Below are 16,183 nucleotides of genomic sequence, written 5' to 3' on the forward strand. Positions count from 1 at the left end.
CCACATGAAACTTATCCTTATGTACATATACTGATTTCAGTAGGGAAAAAAAAAACTTTTGCTACTACTGTTTGAGGATTTGGTTCACTAAAAAAACCCAAACCCAACAAGACATCCAACAAGAATACAAATATCTAGAAAGACACCCAGGCAGAATCTCAGGTGTGTGAAAAGTTAGTTTAAACTAAGGCCAGTGAGCGCTATAGCAGAAGCCCTTGGCAGGGCTTTCCCCTTGCTGTGGAAAAGGCCAGAACCACCACAAGCCTGTGCAGTACCTGAGCCCCCTGCTCACCTCACCCCTGGGTGCAGCACCCTCTCCAGCTGCTAAACATCGAGGCACAAGGACAAGGGAAAGCACCAGAAACAGCCAGGAAGAAGCAGACAGAAATCCATGTGAGCAGCTTCCTGACAGCACAGATGACAGATGCCTTCCTGTGCTCTGGCCTACCACATGCCTTATCTTAGAAGTAACCATCCCAAAGCACAGCTCCATTTTCCTGTGATTTCATCCCTTGGCTCTCCAGAGGAGATCAATAGACACAGCAGTGCTGGCTGCCTGCACAGGCCTGGGGCCATGCCATGGAAATCCCAGAGTGGCCATAAAGAGAACAGCAACTGAATGGGAAGCAGAGGAAGGAACAAAGCTTATCTAATAGTTCAGCTCCTCAAACCCCACGTGTTACTGACAAGGAAAACTTGACAAAAGGAAGGCCTTGTAAAATCATGGCTCAGGCCTGTTACTTGGGCTAAGTAGAGAATGACTGTGGCAAAGAGACTCAGCTGAATTAGGGGTAGAGAATCAAGTTCTATAACCACATGTGTTCACACTGTGGTGTGTGGTGGTTGGCTGAATGATGTTTGTTATGCTTTAAAGCCATGTAACTGATAATGGGCTCACTGCTTAAAAAGGCCTGTTCTTTGCAATAAAGCAGCTCTCCTTTGCACCTGCCTGGGCACCCTGCCTCCCCATGGAACCTCACCCCAGCAGGGCTAAATCAGCACTACAGTAGAACATGGCCCCAAAGCAGATACTTCAGGATGGCTTTGCTTGAGTGAAGAGCTGGCAAATAAAAAGTGATTTGGAAGAGTTACACTGCTGGCACACATGGAGCTTAGCCTATGGGCCCAGATGTTTGTTTATTAAACACACACATTAGAGGAGACTTGCAATAAAGAATAGTGAGAATGACACCAGTTTTCCTTTGGCAAAACTCCAGCAGGAAATAATCCTGTGTCAGCTACAGTTCTATCCTCTGGTGCCACACAGATTCAATGCACATGTTGGATTCATTTAAATACTTCCAAGTCTGTGTTTCATTGTTTTTCAAGACCTTTTTGCTAAAAATCATAAATAACCAGTAATCTGAACAATAGAACAACTTGATAAAAATGAGGCACAGTTTTTACCATGCATTGAAAGAGATTATACAAGGAAAAGGAAACAGTTTCATGTCTTCAAACAAATAATTTAGATAAAATGTAGTATTAGGTAAGGTGCTAACAACATTCTCATTTTGAAGGTAAAGGTTTTTGTCTAACACTGAATCACCCCAGTTAAAGAAACACAATAAAAATTACTCTTCATTCTGGAAACAGAGTTAAAGTATTGTAACACCTGGTGATCCAGGGAAACAGCAATGCATTTCCTAAAATACCTGGCATTGTTCCAAGGCCTTATCAGCATCCTGAAAATACAGGCAATTTAAAAAATACCATTATTGCTGCATGATATGAATTTCAGACAAAGCAAAAAGTTCAGCATAATTCCATACAAGTCACATCCAATTTGGATCAGGCCATGTAATAGCCAAGCAATTTAGAAGGCTGAATTCTGTTTTTAAAACTGCAATAAAGTATTTCCATGTAATTTGCATAGCAAACTTAATGTTCTTGATATGGACAGGAAAACAAGAGAGGGTCAGACTTTTAGAAATCAATCCTCATTTGTTTTTGAAAACAAACCTGGCAAAGCAAGTGTACTGCTACTCAGGAATCCCTGTATTAAAGACTCTGTATTACTTACTGCTCATATTGAGAATTACCACCTAGATGGATGTGGGTTTGTGAACAACCACCCTCATGTTCATTTTCTGATCCTTCTTGCAGCACTCTTGAAAACCTGGAAGTGTTCATCAGAGCAGAATGTAGCTCAGCTGCAAACAGAAGTGGTAATGCATTTTTCAGAAGCCACAGAGCTGTATAACTAAAAGGCAACTTGGGCTGCCTTCTGAGGGACAGAAAACACTGGGAGGGAGTCAGACCTTTCCTGATGATACAAATAACCAGAAAATCTGGCTGCTCAAGGGCAGCCAGACACATTGACTACAGGATCAATTTATGACCCTGCCACGGCAGGTGCTGTGTCAGACACAGCTGTGAGGATGCCACTCTGGTTCTTAGTGTCCTGACCCCCCACACCACCAAACCTGGGTCCCATTAACTCTGCTAGGACTGACTTTTTCTGTGGTAGCTAGAGCCAAATTAAAATCCTACCCTTCATCCTCTTGTAGCTGCTCCCTTGAAGTTTAGGCACCAAAATACCCTCTTTGTTTTCTGCAGTCTTGGTCTTTAGTGTTCCTTACCAATAAGGTCAACCCTGTACATTTATTTTCTCATTTAGAAATAACTGATAAATTTTTTGCAAATATAACCCCCATAAAAAGGGAAATACAATTTCTTCTCCATATTGTATTATTGTAACCACAAAGCTAAAAAATGAATTTTCTGAGATCAGCTGATCCTGCCTTCACAGACAATAATTGTCCTTTCATAATAACTAGAATTAGTAGAGCTAGGAAAAGTTAGATCACGATAAGACTGCTACACTGCTGTGCATTCCCTAGAATACTGTAAACCTCTACCATAGGATGAGAGGGACACGACCCCTCCAGTTATTTAATATCTTTTTAGACGATCCCAAAAACTTTTTTTCTAATGAAATAATTTCTGAAAGTTACTGTGCAAATCTGAAGAGTAAGATTCAGCAATACTGAATGCCTCTTACCAATGACCTACTTCCTTACAGAACTGGATCTGTAGCAGGAGCAGTGAGAAGTTTCCAGATAGAAGAATAAAGAGGCCCATGGAAATGAAGAATATGGTTGTGGTAGCACAGTAATGCTGTGGGTTTTGTACAGTGCAATACTATGGAATAAAATGGATGTTGCCAAAAAGGAAGACAATATTTACAGCAGGCAATCAGCAGAATTGGCACCCACAAATTCACTTCCCTCTCACACACACACAAGACCTTCACTGAACGTTGGACACAAGATGTGGCAGATACCATTTCACACCTGCTGGTGGATACCTGGCAGCTTCCAGTGGGGATAAGCAATGGGGAAGAACATCAGAACCCTCCTCCTTCCCCTATGCCCTGCCCACCTGTAGCACAGGGGTTTTGCTGCCCCCCAGCTCAGGGAGGTTTTGGGATGTGGCCTGAGCAGGGCAAGGTGGAGATTGTTGAGACTCTGATGAAGTCAGAGAGCAGCAATAAACCACGAGGGAGCAGAGACAACTGAATCCTCATAAACCCCATGAAGTGCTCAATACCAGACACCATGGTATCAAGAAAACACCAAAGCAGCAGAAGTAAGCACTGAGTTAAAAATACCTGTGAGTACTGAGGAAGAGGCTAAAGAATCCAGAACCATGGGAATAATCTGAAGACATGCTCCACTGTCAATAAACTCAACTAGTAAAGAAGGACTCAAAGAGAAAATTAGAAGCTTAAATACAAATACCAATTAGAAATTAATCAGCTCAGTATCAGAATAGCAGAGATCAGCTAGAGAGCTAATTGGATTCACAAATTAAAGCTAAAAAGACACTGGAGAGGGCTGCAATGGACTTGGAAAAGCATAAAGTTATAATGATCCAAAGAAGAGTCCAAAACCCCAAAGAAATTAGTAGTCCCTCTATGAGCACCTAAATGGGTGTCAAGCAGAGCTAAGAAAAAATTTCAAACTATGAAGTTACAACTCCAATAATATAAAGGCCAGACTACAATCCACTTGTTCATTGTAACTAGAGGGGGCAGAATAAAAAGAACCCATCTGAATTAGCAGCACAAACCTGGACTGGGTCCCAACAGAAACTTCCCAGTAAGGCTGGTAGAATACCAGAACCAGCTACATCAAGAAACTGCAATATTCCCTAGTCCAAGGATCTTAACAAAGGAAAAAAGAAAAACCCAACCAAAACCACTCCCAGCAAAATAAAAAACCCCAGAAGCCACCCTGCAGTGTAAAAACAAGAGCTACAAGACAGCTATTAGAACAGACAACAAGTTCAGCAAAGAACCCAGATTTCTAGAGAAACTTGCATTAATAAAGCAGAGCCAGAAGGCCCAGGCTCAGGACTGCTCTTACATTGAGACCTGGGCCACGTGGGCAGGGCTGTGGGTGGAGGCCCCAGGTGAGGTTGGTCAGGGCCATGGAGGGCTCTGAGAGCTCTCAGAACCATCCCCACCTGCAATGCCAAAGTGATACTGGCAGTGCTGAGCTTTGCTCAGTATTACCTGCCAAGGATAAATCTGACTTCTTATAAAGGCCACTTTTATCAATGTCTGCAATATATCATTCTAAGCTATCCAGTGTAATTATTAAAATTGTCTTGTGACACACAGAGAATCTAGTTTACAGGCTTGGGTATGATTTAGGCTACATTTTAATGGACTTGTTCTGAGAGAGTGATTTAAAATGGATTTGACAAGACAGATGAGAAAATTGTTTATAATGTACTTCATTGCACCCAGACTGGCTCACCCAAGCATCAGTAAATATGCCAGTGCTGCTCTCTTCCACAGGATATTTGGAGGGCCAGAATGCTAAAGCAGCTGCAGTAGCAGGGTTAACAGAGGGCTCTGAACAAGTATGACAGCATTTAGGGATAGTTTGGGAGGGTGCTTCATGACTCTTTTGGGAGATCCTTTAATGTCTGTCTCCTGACCTGTGGGAAAGGAAAACCACTGGAGACATCCCTGATGTTCACACACCACACCCACTTTGAAGAAGGACATTAGATTGCTGTAATTCTTTCTCTGATAAAATACTCTTACCCTAAAGTTCTGGGGTTTGGTAATAAGAAGATGGAAAGATAAAGTGTTAGAATAGCTAGGGTGGCAGGAAAAAAACAACTTTAGAAGTGAAGTCAGGGATCCAATAGAATGCCTTCATTTCAAAGTATTCTCAGAATACAAATAAGCCTAGAATTGTTACTGAGATCACAAAAGCTGAATCCTCACATGACAGATTGACAGAATACCTCATTTAGTATTGCATTAGTTTTATCAAGGATTCTTAGTGTAGAATGCAGGTATGTGCTTAGACCACCTTGTATTTGATATGATGCACACATAGGGGGAAAACAAAAGCTGGGTTGCCCCAAAGCAAGTCACCACTGAGCACAAAGTGACAGTAAATGTGTCCAGACACACAGATGTATTGGGAGGAACAAGACACAGAAATGACACAGTGGAGCCTGGTCTTGACATTGCACTCCACATTGCAGTGAAATTTTGTTCTTTGGGATCTTACTGACATTTTGCTGAAATCTCTTTGAAGACATTTCAAAGGAGTTATTTGGAGGTCAATGCAGCACAGAGATTTAAACAGCCTTCCAGTGAGCAGAGGAGAAACAGAAGAACACAGAAATGACAAGGGCAACAGAGACTGGAATTGTGGCCTTGCATGTTGCTATGTAAGAGAACAAACAGGTTAGGGAAAGGTTTTAAAGTGAAGGCAGAAAAAGATAATGCAATCAGGAATACTCAGAGTGCACAAGCAGTTTCTCTTGATGCAGTATTGCAGCCAGGAAATAGGATAATACTGCATGAAGAGAAGAATGAAATGCATCATTATTTATTTTTTTAGAGGGAAGATGTATGCCACCCAGGGAAAACCACATTGTTGGAAGCTTATCATCATGGTAGTAAAAGGCCAGGAAAGCACCCAAACCAAACAAAAAAGCCAACAAACCAAAACATCCCAACCTGCTCTTTATGTAAATATTATGGCTGTTCACAGGTAACTTACATGTGCAAAAGTACCTTTAAACCACAAAAAAAATACTTTAGTTATCACTTCTTTTAATAACAGGTTGGATAGTATCTCCTTAGTAACAGATGATAACAATAACTCATTTGCAAAACTCATAATATTGTCAAATATTGGCAAGCTACGAGGTAAATCCTGTGTAGCTTCTATTTTAGCTAACAGAGCAGACACCACTTGTCTGATAAAGCTGGCACAGCTCAGGGTAACTGTTAGGGGTGGCAGGAAAAGACAACCTGTTGAAATTGTGATGCTTTTAATTCTGTAGGGTGGGTATATAAAATAATCTGGTTGGGTTTTATATCTATGGACTGCCTTGACCATGCCCACCAAGTGCATTGATCCAAGCTGTGAAGCTGTGTTGGACTGTGTCACCATGCATTGCGAGTTTAGTGTCTTAAGGTTAATTTATTGGAGCGAGATTACTCTGAAAGGCAAAACCAGCTGTATACTGATGTAGCTCTTTTAAGCTGGTTACAAGGAAGAATATTTACTAATGACTGTACTTCAGCTAAATCAGGTGAAATTATTTTAACTGCATGACTTCAACTGTTGCAGTTTTACAGAGGCCCCAGTATATATGGCACTAATTCATGTAAGGGACCTAAGCTGGAGTAGGTATTTATTTTCTCATATTTGTATCAATATACTGGTGTGAAAAGCATTTACACAAGTCTAAAAGTGTTAGAACTGTTCAAATGATACAAGCTGTGTGAGGGAAGCCCTGAGTCTCCTTTGCTGCTACAGCAGTTTGTTTGTTGCTCGTGCTGAACACCAGCCTGTGTCAGGAACGGTGTGGCCAGCAGGACAGGGGTGTGATTCATGCCCTGTGCTGTGCACTGCTGGGGACACACCTCGAGATGTGTCCTGTTCTGGGCCCCTCGTTCAGAGAGGATATTGAGGTGCTCAGAGTGGGGAGTCCCGGGAAGGGTAACACTGCTGGGGACACACCTCGAGATGTGTCCTCTTCTGGGCCCCTCGTTCAGAGAGAATATTGAGGTGCTCGGAGTGGGGAGTCCCGGGAAGGGTAACACTGCTGGGGAGAGCTCTGGAGCACAGGAACAGCTGAGTGTGTTCAGCCTGGAGGAGGCTCAGGTGTGACTTTATCACCTCGCAATTCTCTCAAAGGAGGCTGCAGCCAGGGGGGTCGGGTTATTTTCCCAGACAACCAGTAAGAGGAGAAGAGGATATAGTCTTGAGCTATGCTAGAGGAGGTTTTGGTTGGACATTAGGAGGAATTTCTTCACGTAGAAAGTGGTTAAAGATGGCAACGGGCTGCCCAGAGAGGTGGTGGAGTCACCATCTCTAGAGACGTTCAAGAAGTCTCTGGCATCACTTAGTGCCACAACTCCAGTTCCTTAAGCTGGAACTCGATTACCTCAGTGGTCTTTTCCAACCGAATGGGTTCCGTGACCCGTAAGCGCTCGGCACGGGGCGCTGGGCGGGGGTCGGGGCTGCTCCCCGCACCTGCGGCCGCGCCCTCGCCTCTGCCCCGCTCCGCTCCGTCCCCGCCGCGGCCCCGGGGGCTCCGCTCGCACGGGCGGCCCCGCGCGCTGCCTCAGGGGCGCGTCGTGCCCCGCTGGTGGTGGGTCCTGCCCTGCCCTGTCCGGCCCCGCGGGGTCTCTCCCCTCCCCGAGGGGCTGCTCCGGCTTTCCTCCTCCTCCTTTCCCCGAGGAGCTGCCGTGCCCTGGCCGCCACGGTGCCGGGCGGGCAAAGCGAGAACGACGCTACCTCACCGCCTGGGCGAGGGCTGCGGCCGGCGGAGGTGCCTCTCCCTCAGGCCCAGGTAAGGGGGAGCTGCGAGCCCTCAGGTGAGGCGGGCTCTGCTCACGCCGCTCTCCGGGCGCGGGGCGGGAGCCGCGGGTCCCCCGAGCGGGCCGGGCCGGGCGGAGGGTGGTGGAGCGGCCCGGAGTGATGACGCGCTTCCTGCCCTCCCCGCCGGGGGTCTGCGCCTCGAGTCCGCAGCGGCGGCGGCTGCGGGCGGCGGCGGCGGAGCCGGCGGGAGCGGGCAAGAGGCGAGCGGGGAGAAGGAAGGAAGCGAGAGAGCGGCGGGGCTCAGGCGCTCCGCAATGCCACAGTAACAGCGTTCCCGGTAGGAGCCCGCGAGGACCCTCGTCCTGCCCCGCCGCTGCACATTGCATAGCGCGTGTGGTCTGTGCGGAGCCGCCGAGAGGGGCAAGGCTCGGCGCGGGGCTGAGCGGCGGCAGCGCGGATCCGCTCGGCTGCCCGGGGCTCTCGGTGCGGGCTGCTCCGAGCGGCAGCAGCCGCCGCTCACCGCTCCCTGCTGCGCCCGGGCAGGCTCGCCCGCGGGCAGCGCTGCCTGCACAACAAGTTGCTGGTTCCAGGGGGGACAGCAACAGCCCGGCCCGGTGCCGTGCGGGCTGAGCCCCGGCAAGGGGAGAGCGGCCTCGGCTCACCTATCGTTCGTCAGGAGCCGGGCCAGCATGAGAGGGAAATAGCGGTCTTTCGGGATTTCCCTGTGCTGTGGAGGGCTGGAGTAGGAGGCAGGTGCTGGGTCGGCTGGCCCTCCGCATCATGCCTGGGCGAGCGTGGCGTGGCCGGGTCGGAGCTGTGTTTGCCCGGGGAACGGAGCTGTTCGCTGTTGGGCGCTATTGGCGACCGTGATGTAGAAAAAACCTTTTCGCAATACGTGGTGAAGTGACGACCTCCCAAGGACGATCCTGCCGCGTCTGCATATGCGTGGATCTGTATCCATCTGTGTCTGTGTCCGCATCTTCCCACGGGAGCGGCTGGCGTTGGGCGCGGGGCGGTCCCGTGGGGCCATCCCGGAGGGGAGGGAAGGACGCGGCCGCCCCTGCGCAGCGCAGGCGAGGATGGGTGGGCGCTGCTCCGCAGCCTCGCTGTTCTCCGGGCCGGCTTGGGCCGTGCAGGGGTCCAGCGCTCCGGGTTACCTGCCCCGGTGAGCCTTCGTGCCAGGGCTAGCAAGGCGCAAAACCTCCCTGAGTGCGAGGCGGCGTTGTGTGCTTGCAGCGGGGCTGTCCGCGTCCCGGCTGGGTTCTCCTGTGTGCCCGGTCCCTCTGTTTCTCCATGCCCTCCTAGCAGGTACTGGGGTTCTCCTGTGTGCCTGATCCCTCTGTTTCTCCTGTGCCCTCCTAGCAGGTCCTGGGGTTCTGTGTGCCCCAGTCCCTCTGTTTCTCCATGCCCTCCTAGCAGGTACTGGGGTTCTGTGTGCCCGGTCCCTCTGTTTCTCCATGCCCTCCTAGCAGGTTCTGGGGTTCTGTGTGCCCGGTCCCTCTGTTTCTCCCGTGCCCTCCTAGCAGGTCCTGGGGTTCTGTGTGCCCCAATCCCTCTGTTTCTCCCGTGCCCTCCTAGCAGGTACTGGGGTTCTGTGTGCCTGATCCCTCTGTTTCTCCATGCCCTCCTAGCAGGTCCTGGGGTTCTGTGTGCCCCAATCCCTCTGTTTCTCCCGTGCCCTCCTAGCAGGTCCTGGGGTTCTGTGTGCCCCAGTCCCTCTGTTTTTCCATGCCCTCCTAGCAGGTCCTGGGGTTCTGTGTGCCCCAGTCCCTCTGTTTCTCCATGCCCTCCTAGCAGGTATCTGTCTCTGGGCCAGCCTTGCCCTCGGCTGTCTGGAGAGCCCAGCACAGTGTCACTGCATGGGAACACCTTACTGAGAGCTGGGGCCTCTGCTGCCTTTATGCTCACCTTCTATAGTGCTTTTGTTCTGCTGACCAGCCATTTCATTTTAGCCTTTTTTTTCATTTAGGCTTCACTTTTTGTATGCTAAAATGCTGCTATGACATCTAGTTAGGAAGATTGTGGGAATGTTCATTGATTGAAAAAAAACCCTCTTGTCAGATTAAACAATTGTCTATTTCCCTCCAAATGTTTTTGAAGTTTATTTTGTAGACCTGTATTTTGGAGCAACGTTGGAGCCATATTAAATTTCAAGGCAGTTCTGGGTTTGGAAGTATGTTACTTAGAGGCACTGAGGAGTTCTGCATTCTCAGAAGAGCCCAATGGCCATGGAACAACGTCCCTATGATTTAAAAACAAAGAAGCATCATATTTCTGAGCTTGCTCTTGCTTGTGTGAAACATGACTGATTTGTATGTTTATGGCAGTGTGTTTTTAGTAGGAATGCAAGCTGCCAGTGTTAATTAAAAATACATTACAAATTGTAGTATATGAAAAGCTTTCATATCTCTATGGTTTAATGGTCAGCCATGCTTCCAACAGAACAGCTGTTAGACAAGTTAACTGAGAGTGAAGTTACTACCATTCCTGCTTTAATTTTCATAATGTGACATTTTCAAGGGAGATTCAAGGTTATCACACAGCTGAGGAGGGAGGGGGAGTGTCTCTTGATTCTTGGAAGTGCATTTCATTTGAGTTTCCTAATGCCTCATTTAACTCACAGATCACTGCAGAACTAAAGGGTTAAGTGGAATTCTAGCTTATCTATTAGTGACAAAATTATTGAGCTTATGTAAGATAAGAATACTTCTTGTTTCTGGTTGCCAATCTGAGTGGGTTAACTATGACAAACCTGAATAATATTCAAGTTCTGAATCTCAGTATAAAGCTAAAGTCTACAGCCATTTCATGGGATACCCATTCATTTTGCCATTCAGATTACAGGAGTTTATCCTGAATAATTGTCCTGTGTGTTTTTGGAGTAACATCTGTTGCATGATATCATGTAATGGAATGTGGTACAGCCTAATTTAAGTTGTTTTGAAACATTGCCATTGCACTGTAGTAGTGCCTGAGAGGGTGAGAGGTTTTGTGGTGTGAGTGATGGATAGATTGGTTACAAGTAGACAATATTGAGGAAGATGAACTTGCATTTGAACTGCAGAGGATTAAGTAATTTTACTCTGAGCTTGGTTTGTTTTACAGTTTTACTTTGACTTCTTTTATCATTTGCCAGCTAATGCAATGACTGAATTCTACTTATATTAGGAAATCCATCTGCAGTTATAAATATAACCATCAGTACAAAGCACCAGTACAGTAGAACCCCAGTCTTATTTTGGAGTGGAAGAAGTGGAAGAACTGTCTAGCTGTGGCATACCTTGAACTGCATGAGTCTTGGAAGTTTTGCTGTGAAAACTTTCATTTATTTGGTATTGTTTCTAGAAAGATTTGAGTGCACATCAAGGATGTGCAGATGGAGAGCAAGGATGTTCTGATGCATTAATATTTGGATCGTCACTTTATAGGCTTACTTATATGATATGTATCTATTAAACCTGTGCAAATGCAGTCTAGATGGTTTGCAAAAATGGTAGTGCCTAATTAGTCACCACATCTAGACAGGAGTTCAAACATCTCACCTCCATTCCATTGTAGTGTCAGATAACTCTTGGGTTATCAATATTGTATGTTCATGAAATATGAGCAATACCATTTGTTGAAGTATCCTTACAATCCATAATTTTAGCATTATGGTTCTGAAAACATCATTTGAGTTGATTCTCAGCTGCCAGTCCTGTCTGACTTTTGGAGGTTTTGGTAAGCTGCCAAATACATAGATATCTTGATATTATTTTTTTTAATATGGAGAGTTTCTTGCTAAGCAGTGTTTTCCAGATGCTGCCTTTGCACCAGGCCCTAATTAGGTAACAAGTGTGAATGTCTTTACAGACCACTGGACCAGCTTTCAGAAATTCTTTTCTCCTCCCTGCTTTTGAATCTTTAAAATTTTTGGCAAGTCTGCTTATCCATGTTTCTACAGACAATAGAATGCTGATGCAAATTGAGAACAGCAAGCAAAACGTTGGGTGTTGTTGCACATGGGGGGAGGCTGTCTTAATAATGCAGTGTTATGTTTCATTTGTTTACTTTTGGATTTCAGTGTTCCAGTTGGGACAATTGGAGGTGGAAATTGCAGTGTCAGGTAGTCCTGAAGGAGAATGCAGGTTTTTGCTTCTGGGGTTCTGCTTTTGACTACATATGGTTATAAAAAATACACAGTAAATTGAACTGCTAAAATTTTGGGGCAAAGGAGATGCAAATGATAAAGCAGAGGGTTTTTTCAGAGTAGTTTATCTTACAACTTCCAGAGGCTATGTTAAGCAAAATAATCTAGGGTTTTGCAACTCAGTGGATGAGATTATGATTATGGACATCATGCTGTGTCTTAAGCTCTTTTATACTTGATTTTTATTATTGTGGTTAAACAGTCTATTCCTTTTGCACAAAGAATGCCTTGAAGGTAGCCTGAGCTCCTTAGATGTGTAAGTGCTGATTCACAGCATGTGGTGCCATCCTGGGTCTGATCAGTGTTCAGTGTTGTGCCTGTTGTCTCTGAGTGCAGGGCAGTTCCACTTTGGAGTGAGGCTGGTATGCTTGAGCCTGAGAAGGGGTAAGGAGCCCTGTGCTTAGTTTTAACACCAGACTTTTAACTGTGTACAAGGAATTTTGTAGCTTGCTGTCCCTGCTAATGCTGCTGAAAACCCATTTCACAGTAGTCAGAGAACCATTTCCCTGGGTGTGCTGTGTGCACACATGCTTATCTTGGAATTGAGTTTGAATTAGCCTGCATACTTGAAGCAATTGTGATAACATTTTGATATTTTCCACTTCCAGTTGCAAGCTGGAATTTCATCCCCAGAGATCCACCCCCTCGATTCTCAAAGCTCCAGCACCTTTTTACTCAAGCATCTTCATAAAGCTAGAAAATGCACTGACTGACTTCACAAGGTGAGGGTGACTGTACAACAGTAAGTCTTGTCTTAAAATATCTTTACAGTATTACTGTGCTGACTTACTTGTAGTCCCTTTACTTGGCAGCTACCAGTTGATTTCCTGCCAAGATGGGCCAGGCTGGCACTTGAAACTGCCTTCCTTTCATTCTCAGTAGGTAGCTCATCTTTCTGTGTTCAGGCAGCAGGAAGAATGTATGGTCTGAAATGAATTGTAAATGAACCTCGTGTCTTTGTCTGTGGCAACTTTTGTAAGGTTGAGATTTCTTACTTTTGTGGAAAAGTGACATATAACCCAGGAACAAGTAGCAGACTCTCAGGCTTCTAAATCACAGTAAATAACAATTGAGGTGATAGAGAATCAATGGTACTACATGGACTGATTACTTTTTTGAGTTGAATAACAATTTACATTTGCCAGCTGTGGTAGGTTTGTTGCTCTAATATGTGGAAGAGTTTAGTTTTTGCTGAAGTATTTGGCGTAGCGGTGTGAGAACCTCTTAAACAATGGCATTGTCTTCAGTTGTGTAATCCTTTTCTTATTACATATTGTTTCTTTTCATATAATGATCTCTCTTTACTTTTCTTGAGTTGATAGCTGCAATGTGGTGAGTAACCCTTTGTCTCAGCAACCTCAAGTCCAGCCTGTCCTGTGGTTTGGTTTCAGTCGTGTTCTGTACTATCAGCAAAGTTCTGATTTTTCTGGAATGTGAGATTTAAACTTTGTGTGTAGTTGACATAAATATAAGCAAAAACAGTTCCAAAAATTGCTGGCTTGAATTTGTTCAGCTGGAAACATTAATTAGGCTTAATTTACAGTGAGTACCTTTTACCTTAGCTCAATTTATGTGTGCCAAGTGCTGTGTAGCAGGAAATGACAAAGTGGCACTTGGCAGACAGAACAGCAGCAGCAAAGACAGATTGTCAGTGTCTGACAGAAGTGGTGGTGCATGTTGAGAGAAAGACCTGTGATAGTAGGAGGGATGGTCTCAGGAATGTGATGGTGGTGTAGGACTGATGGGCATCATCCTTAGACCTAATGAATATGTTTAGATATTGTGACAATCAAAATTTACCAATGGGTCTATGAATGAATATATGAATAAATGGAATCAGGAGGTCTAACCTGAATATTTCAGTTTACTGTAGCTTGCAATTTCTGTAATTCTTGTAATTCTTTGTCATTTGTGACTGCAAGATTTTCTTAGATGATTTTTTGTCATGGTATAAGGACATATCTGTTGACAAGGGCGTGTCTGAACTCCCTGGGAAAGGGTTGAGTGGGAGTCATTGCTGCACAGCCAGCATGCAGGGTCAAGCAAAAGGAACCAGTGGTGTCTCCTGGGTCAGGGTATCACTGAAGGCACTGGGACAGGGAGGAAGAGATCAATGTCCAGCTTCAGTTGAAAAAAGCAAAAGCTGTGGGAAAGGACATCACTCTGTTGTGATGTTTAAAGTACTCTTTGGAAATGTTATTTGCAATAGCTGAGGATGTACAGACCCCAGGCAAGAACCCAGGATGTTGTAGTATGTACCAACTCTGAGGAATATTTGGGTTTTTTTAATTAAAAAAAAATGGTGGCTGTGTTTGCAGTTGTGAGTAAGGTCCAGATAAGCCTGGCAGTTTGCTGGGTTGTCTGTTCAGCTGCACTGTGATACTAATGAGACTTAAAAGCAGCTGATGAGTGTAGGTGTGTGTCCAGAAGAGCAGAAGCTGTGAAGAAAGCACAGTTAACTTGGCCTTGTGAGCTTGGGCAGACCAGCCTATGGATTAAGAGAAATCAGAACAAATCCAGACATTGAGGAGAGGATGTAATGAGTTTTGAGTGAGGGCTTTGTATGTAGTGGACCTGGACATGTAAGGGGTCAGTTCAAATGGATCACAGGTGGTGTATGAGGGAGTGAACATTTATTCTCTCTGTCCTAGGCAGAGAATGTATTTTTAGAGTTTTCATGTCAGAGCTTTGGCTGACTCTGTAATACCAGTCCCAAGGGAATGGCAGGGCTTTGGTGCTGAAGAGATGAGGCAGAAAATCCCCTGATGGTGGTACAAGTGTGTGGCTGAGGTGAGCTGCTCATGCAGCAGTTCTGCACTGGGGGTTGTTCAGCACAGGTGAGGAAGGGAGGATGTGCCTGAGGAATCAAGCCCAGCAGTGCAGCAGCAGCTGTAAGGCCAGGCTGTGGCAGGGGCTCAGTAACGAGTGAATGTCTGTGTGGGAACAATGTGTTCCTGCCTCAATGCTATTATCATTCCTTTTCAGGGATTAATTGCAGTTTGAAGCATTACAAATGCCATCTGTGTATGAGGGTAAAAATCCTCTAGTACTACTAAACACAAAGCACTGTTTTCCATGTGGATCTTAGTATAATCAGTCATTGCCTTAACTTCTCTGGGATAATATTCCCACCCTACCAGATCATTTAAGGCAATAGTTTAGAAAGGTTTTTTTTTTTGATCTCACACCCTTATCAGTAAAAGATTTGTGAGCACACACACCAAAATATAGATATAGTATTCATCAATTGGCACACATATTACTCAACTATTATTATACACATTACAGAACATACACAAAAATGAGAAATTAATAAAAGAGAAGACAAATAGAATATGTTTTATTTTTAAACAAAACCCATTTTTAACTTTGATTTAGGAATTGTTCAGTGAGAGCTTTGTAATTGAATGTGCCTCTCAAAAATTTTTTTCAAAGTTGGTTTATCACTTGTATACAACCATTTTAAGGGCTGGTTCTAGGTTCAGTTTAGGTTAGTCCAGTACTTGGTTTTAATGACTTTCCAAGCCAAATAAGATGCCTGACAATGACAGATCCAAGTGGAAGAAGTGCCTTGTTGGTGCTTACTAAATAATGATCCTAATTTTCCACTCCCATACACCAATTATGCAGAGATTCTTCTTGGAATTAATCTATTGAATTTCTGCCTTCCCTGATGCCAATCAGTTCTTCTTGCAGACTAATGGGAAGATGTTGCATTCTTCTCTTTTCCTGAAGCACTTCTTTTGGAAGCTTTTAAACAGTGTTGGGGTTTTTAAAAAGATTGTCAAGTTTTGTAAATTATATACAGCTTTCAGAGGTTTTTATAGGAGGTTTTTTCAGTGGACACATTTGCAAACATCTGTTTTCAAAGCAGTCTCTGTAAAGTGACTTTCTTCTGGAAAGCAGTTACCCTCTTGCTCCCTGCTAAAACAGGCTGTCAGCTTCACCTTGAAGGGACACCTTAGGTGTGCATTTATTTGAAAATACCTGGTAAGTAGGATAGTACAGACAGCCCCTTTTCAGCACAGAACAGAACAGGCAGTGTTGAGCAGTTGCCTTTGTAGGAAAAAACACATGGTGTGTCATTAAGTGTGACAACTCTGTGAGGCCCTTTGCCACAACATAACTAGCAAAACTTAGTGTGGGAGTATGAATTTTGTGGTCACTCCCCATCTTGTTACAAGGC

General features: G+C 45.0%; 2 protein-coding genes across 4 annotated transcripts in view; one reads left to right on the forward strand and one right to left on the reverse strand.

Moving 5' to 3' along the window:
* LOC118690887 (C2 calcium-dependent domain-containing protein 4C-like) overlaps window positions 1–8,799 on the reverse strand; it is a 30,341-nt gene extending 21,542 nt beyond the window's left edge. The window contains exon 1 of the mRNA XM_036389869.1: window positions 8,471–8,799. Within this exon, the coding sequence (XP_036245762.1) occupies window positions 8,471–8,499 (29 nt within the window). The 5' untranslated portion in view covers window positions 8,500–8,799. The remainder of the gene's footprint in view (window positions 1–8,470) is intronic.
* TLN2 (talin 2) overlaps window positions 7,764–16,183 on the forward strand; it is a 144,382-nt gene continuing 135,962 nt past the window's right edge. The window contains exons 1-2 of one of the 3 annotated variants that reach the window (XM_036389867.2): window positions 7,764–7,839; window positions 12,606–12,719. The gene's annotated coding sequence lies outside the window, so the exon portion shown is untranslated. Of the gene's footprint in view, window positions 7,840–8,020; window positions 8,146–12,605; window positions 12,720–16,183 lie in introns of those variants that run through there. The other 2 variants (XM_036389866.2, XM_036389868.2) reach the window with 2 other exon arrangements.

This window comes from Molothrus ater, chromosome 13 (genome assembly GCF_012460135.2).
Source record: "Molothrus ater isolate BHLD 08-10-18 breed brown headed cowbird chromosome 13, BPBGC_Mater_1.1, whole genome shotgun sequence".
NCBI lineage: Eukaryota > Metazoa > Chordata > Aves > Passeriformes > Icteridae > Molothrus > Molothrus ater.